At 29.8% G+C, this 6,535-nt stretch overlaps 1 protein-coding gene across 1 annotated transcript; it reads left to right on the top strand.

The window, feature by feature from the left end:
* Positions 1-1,149: 1,149 nt before the first annotated feature.
* LOC111919529 (tryptophan aminotransferase-related protein 3) lies at positions 1,150-3,448 on the top strand. Its single transcript, XM_023915089.3, has 5 exons — positions 1,150-1,655; positions 1,861-2,164; positions 2,245-2,531; positions 2,670-2,950; positions 3,039-3,448. The coding sequence occupies exons 1-5, from the start codon at positions 1,327-1,329 to the stop codon at positions 3,251-3,253; spliced, it is 1,416 nt and encodes a 471-aa protein (XP_023770857.1). The 5' UTR covers positions 1,150-1,326; the 3' UTR covers positions 3,254-3,448.
* The last annotated feature ends 3,087 nt before the right edge of the window (positions 3,449-6,535 follow it).

Raw genomic sequence — 6,535 nt, 5'->3', positions numbered from 1 at the left:
CATTTTTATTTTTAAATCAGTTTTTTTAAAAACTTTACAAAATCCTCAGTTTGAGTTTAAACACACCTGATAGAATGTCTGAATCTTTCAAACTAAGACTCTGATACCAACTTGAAACATCTCAAAAGTAAGACCCAAAAATTTCATTTTTAATTTAATAAAACCGATATCCCAAATACATCATCATATAAATCCAGATAAACAGATGTATCAATTAACATATCATATCAAAATAAATCACAAGATGCGGAACAATATAGATTTCGTAGTGCGAAGGTTGGATTTTACAATACATATGCTAGATTTCGTAGAGGACGAGGGATTCCGCAAGGAATATGAGAATTTCACAAAGGAATGAAAGGATTTCATAGGGGTCCTACGAAATAGAGATCTCCATCATGAAATGCTTAAAAAGGGTACCGTTTGAACATTTCATAGGGATCATTCACATGACTGTAAAATTATGGTTGTAGATATTATTTGCAAGATTTATTGGGAAAAAAGTTTAAAAATGATTTTTTTTTCTCGTTTTATAACTACTTCCTAATATTCATATTCAAATGAAAATCCTTCACTCATATTTTAAATTACGATTGAATATTCAGAGCCTTATATCTTTCATTATTCAAATGTCACTTGTCTTTTCTCTTAAGTCTTTACTTTATAGTTGATATAGACAAGTATTGCATTGATTTTTAATATATAACCAAAACAATCAACTTTGGGTTATATATATATATATATATATATATATATATATATATATATATATATATATATATATATATATATATATATAGGGTTATGTTATTTTGTTTTCATTATCTATTGTGTGCATGTATGACTGATTCTGGACCAGTCATTTTAGTTATTTTAAGAAAGTAATTAATGCATATTACATATTGAAGATATAATAGGTATTAATTACATTTTCAGTATTTAATAAGCATTAATTACTTTCTTAAAATAACTAAAATAATTGGTCCAGAATCAATCATACAGTCACACAATAGATAGTGAAAACATTAGAACATATATATATATATATATATATATATATATATATATATATATATATATATATATATATATATATATATATATATATATATATATATATATTCAGAATTCTCGCCTCTAGAAGCTCTCGTCTCTAGAAGCCAGTATCATACGAGGCTTACAATACGTTTCATTTCAATTACAGTAGGCCAATGGTATATTCTCTGGACGCACCTGACCATTGATATCAACGTCTAAAACGTTTCCTCTTTTAATTTCAGCCTCTACAAAAATATCAACGAACCTCCATGAATCGGCAAAACTAGAATGGGGAAAACGAAGAAATATTGTTATGGAATTTGTTTATTTAGTTCGGTAGTGATTAATATATTATTCAGCATAAATCTGTACCTAGGTGGAGGAGCTCTACAGCGGGGAGAGAAGAAGCATGAGATTGTTTATCGACCTTCATTGACTTGGAGTGAAAAAGCAGCTGCGGATGCGGAAGCGGTTGCAGCAATCTCATGCTCCGGCCATGGCAGAGCTTACCTTGATAGTTTGATTTCTGATGGTCAAACTGTTTGTGAGTGCTATACTTGCTATGGCGGTATTGATTGCTCTGAATTCTCTCCCGGTTGTTCTGCCGACGCTGATAGGTGCGTGATTCTTCCATACTCTATTTTCGTTGACTTTAACATGAATTTGTGATTCAAACTGCTAATACTTGTTCTAAAGTTCAAGGTTCGATCTGTTTAATTGTATACGGTTGTTGAAAGAACAGAAACGCCTAAATTCTGCAAACTGAATAGATTTCACGATGAATTGGATTTGAGTATGACGCTTACGATCGTTTTTCTGCAGTGGTGATCCTATATTTTTGGAGCCATTTTGGATGCAAAATGCAGAGAAGAGTGCGATTGTTGTATCAGGATGGCATCGAATGAGTTACAGTTATGCTGACTACACTTCCATGTCCTCGATGTCACTGGAGGTGGAAAAATACATCCGTAAAATACATTCCCTTGTGGGGAATGCAATCACTGAAGATCGATACTTGGTTTTTGGTATCGGATCATCTCAACTCCTTAGTGCAGCTGTTTATGCTCTTTCCTCCCAAAACTCTTCTTCACCTTCAAATGTCGTGGCTACAATTCCATATTATCCGGTAAACAACAAGTTTTAATCACTATAAAAACTCCATATTATCTGATTTATTGATTGGATTCGTTGTTTGATGTTCTATAGATGTATGAGGCTCAAACATTGTTCTTTAATTCGGAGGATTTTCAATTTAAAGGAGATACGACCTCATGGAAATTGAATAATGCGACAAACAACATGGATGTGATTGAATTTGTAACCTCACCAAACAATCCAGATGGGGAGTTAAAGACATCGGTTCTTGGAGGGAAGACTATATACGATCATGCTTATTTTTGGCCACATTTTACACCCATTCCAGCCCCTTCAGATCACGATTTCATGATCTTTACACTTTCAAAACTCACAGGTCATGCTGGTGCGCGTTTTGGGTAGGTTTTATTTTATTGTATCAATATTTTATAAGGACACCACATATATTTTATATTTTATATAAGCTTTTTACTTGTTGTTTGTCATACGGATTTTATATAATGAGAGTTTGTATATATATATATATACCATTATAGATGGGCGGTGATAAAAGATAAGGATGCATATGAGAAAGTTTCGAGATATATCACAGTGGCTGATTTGGGGATTTCAAAGGACACCCAATTAAGAGTTTTGAAGCTTCTAAAAGTAGCCGTTGAAGGCGATGGTAAACAGCTTTTCAAATTTGCTTATGATAAAATGAGACAACGTTGGGATAGGTTGACTTCTGTCTTCTCCAAGTCAACAAGATTTTCAATCCAAAAGAGAGATCCATTGCATTGCAATTTTTTTAACGAAACTAGACTACCATCACCGGGTAATGTTACCTTTTATTTGTGTAATTTTGACTTTTATGATGAAACAATTAGAAGAATATATAATATGACTTATGATAATCATTGTAGCTTATGCATGGGTAAAATGTGAGCGAGAAGAAGAGGACGATTGTCGTGCGGTATTAGAAGCAGGAAAAATTATAGGTCGCACTGGAAGTACGTATAATGTCAAAGATCGTTATGTCAGACTAAGTCTTATCAAGAGTCAAGATGACTTTGACTTGCTTATGCTTCGACTCACTGAGTTAGTGTCTCTTGAAAATGGTAACTTCGAGTCAATTTGAAGGTTTAAAGAAATTACAATTTAAAGAGGCATAAATTGTGTATATGTATACATAATTGTAGGGTCATTGTTCAGGCAATTTCATCTCGTTGCCTGTAAGATATAATCTGGAAAAGAATTAATCGGTTAATTATAATATGTAAAAGTAAACATGTGTGTAACATGAAAAGTATATATATGTACACATAATTAAATACATCAGTATTAGAATGTGCACGTTTGGATCTATAAACCAGTTTAGATACACGAGAAAATTACTTATGTCAGTCGGATGTCATTAATCATTTTTGGCAAAAAAAAAAAAAAAAAAAAGAAACAAACAAATTAAATCTTAGTTGTAATACTTTACCAAAAGTCCGAAAAAAATCACAGTCAAGGATTCTACTTATATACAATCTAAGACAAATGTCACTGAACATAGACCTGACAATGGGTCGGGTTTGGAGCGAATCGACCTTGATACAAACTCTTTTAACAAATTCCAAAACCCGATCCAAACCCGCTCCATAACCCGCAGAGTTTTGAATAATCTAACCCATACCCTTATCCACCGAATCAGCAGATATCCAAACTCGTCTCGTAACCCGTATGTTTTTTGAATAATCAAAAGGGTTATTGACATAAAAACCCTTAAATTTACACAAAATGTTGGGTTATGTCCCAAGTCGATTTTTTGTTGCGTTAATGCCTTAAATATCGGAAAAATTCTTCATTTTTGCCCCCTAACCGGTTTTTACCCTCAACGGCCGGGTACCCAAGCTAGGTGGCGTTGACTGGGCCCATTCATGCTGACGTGGAGCTTAGGTGGCTGCCACATCAACTGCTAAATCATTTATCTAAAAATTATTAAATTAGAAATAAGAAATGGGGCTAAAAGGATTTGAACTTGGGTCTCCATATATTGCAAACGACTTACCATTAAGCTGTCTATATTTTCTTGTATTTTTGTTGTGCTATTAAATATATCACGATAACATTGGTTTATTGGAAACTAAAACAAAGTCTACAAGATTTTAACTTCCAACCCAAGCATATTTACCGGTTTGCTGAAAGATTATAGACAAATTATATATATATCGTTGCCACATTTTGTTATTATTGTTATTATTATTTATGAAATTGTACATATATTTTTAAATAAGTTTTAAATGTAAAAATATATTTTTAAAGGTAAAAAATAAGCTTTACATGTATATAATATATTTTTAAAGGTATTTATATATTTAAAAAGTGTTTTCATTTATTTAAAAAAGTATTTAAACGTTTAACAAAGTATTTATACATTTGAAAGCTTACATATACCTTCAAATATGATTTTTTATAATGAAATTAAATCTTATATTTTTAAATGAAAGTACCGTTATAAATATGTTTCAAAACGTTATATATGTATTTATACTTTTTTACATATAAAAATATCATATATGTATTTATACATATAAAAAGTTATAAAAATAATAATTATAATACGCATTTATACTTTTTTACATATAAAAATATCATATATATGTATTTATACTTTTTTACATATAATAATAATAATAATAATAATAATAATAATAATAATATTATTATTATTATTATTATTGTTATTATTATTATTATTATTAATCTTAATATTACTAATATTATTACTATTAATCTTAATATTACTAATATTATTATTAATATTAATATTACTAATATTATTATTATTAATATTAATATTACTAATATTATTATTATTAATATTAACATTAGTAAAATTTTCTAGTAGAATACATTAAATAAATTATTTCAGACAATAATAACCAAAAAACATTACAGCTTAGTTGGTAATCTTGTTGTTTGTATAGTGGGAGGCGTAGGTTCGAAACCTGACATCCTCAATTGTCTGTTTATTTTTTGGTGGGGGCAAAACAACATTGCTGACTTAGCTCCAAGGTAACAACTCGTCAATGTCAAACAAGGGTAACCGACTCTTGAAGGTAAAAACCGACCAGGGGGCAAAAACGAACAATTTTTCTGGTATTTGAGGCATTAACGCACCAAAAAATCGACTTGGGACATAACCGAACATTTTGTGTAAATTTGGGGGTTTTTATGTCAAAAACCCTAATCAAAAACATTTTACTTAAGTCATAAAATCATAGTTGTTAAATAAAACAAATGTTGATTTAGAAAACACATTAAATAAAACAAATGTTGTTAAATAAAATCACAATTGGTTTTGACCATCGATTGCATTGATAGAGAATAACTATTACAAACTTTCTTCCAGTTGATAAATGAATTTATTGATTTATAAACGAAATTGGTGTTTACATGATGAAATATAAATCAAATGACATCATGATTCTTGGGAGAATACTGAGAGTCTAGAAGTTGAGTCCCCGAGTCCTATGTATAAATAGTTTAGTCTTTAGTCTTTTCTCTTTGGACTTTCGATTGAAATTTAAAGTAAAATTTAGGCAGTATAAAATATAACCGTATAATTCTAAAATTTATATTGGGCGGGTTATAAATGGAGCGGATCGGTGATGATCCATACCCGACCCTTTTAATGAAAGGGATAGCGGGTACGGATCGTTAACGGGTAAACGGATCAATAACTATGCTCCAAACCCGTATAATTGTTAAGCGTTTAGATCGGATCATGGTCAAAACTCAAAATCCGCTCCATTACCAGGCCTATAACTGAACATATAAACCAAATTAACAAAAATTATTAAATTTGTTATATGTGAGAAATGGGGGATGGAAAACGACGACAACACAAAGATTTTTTAAAGCTTTTTTAAAATGAAAAACTTATCACTACAAGAGCTTTTTCATAATGAATGGCTAATTTACAAGCTTTTTGAAAAAGAGCTTTTTCATAAAATAAAAAAAATAATAATAAAAAAAAAACTGATAGTTTTTTCAATCATTCTGTGAGGATCATATCTATATTTTATTATTTTTAATCCATGAAAAAACTTAAGCAAAAACGTTTTTCTATTGTGAAATTGTTTTGAGTTTTTATTTAGACGAGGTGGCATGAAAAAACTAAGCCAAAAAGTTTTGCTATTTTTATGCTCAAAATAAACTATAGTTAATATGTGTTCCGACTTAAAACTGTTGTTATATTAAGATTAATCATTTATTAAATAACTTCTCCCAATATTGACATATTCTAATTCATTTTTTATATGAATTTGATTAATTTATCATCGTCTTTCTAAAATATCCTATAATGTAATGTCCCAAAAATTATAAAGATATTTTCTAATTTAAAATTTTAATAACCAATTAAAACTTTTGT

The sequence above is a fragment of the Lactuca sativa genome, chromosome 9 (assembly GCF_002870075.4).
Source record: "Lactuca sativa cultivar Salinas chromosome 9, Lsat_Salinas_v11, whole genome shotgun sequence".
Taxonomy (NCBI): Eukaryota; Viridiplantae; Streptophyta; class Magnoliopsida; order Asterales; family Asteraceae; genus Lactuca; species Lactuca sativa.
This window is presented reverse-complemented; position numbering and strand designations above follow the sequence as displayed.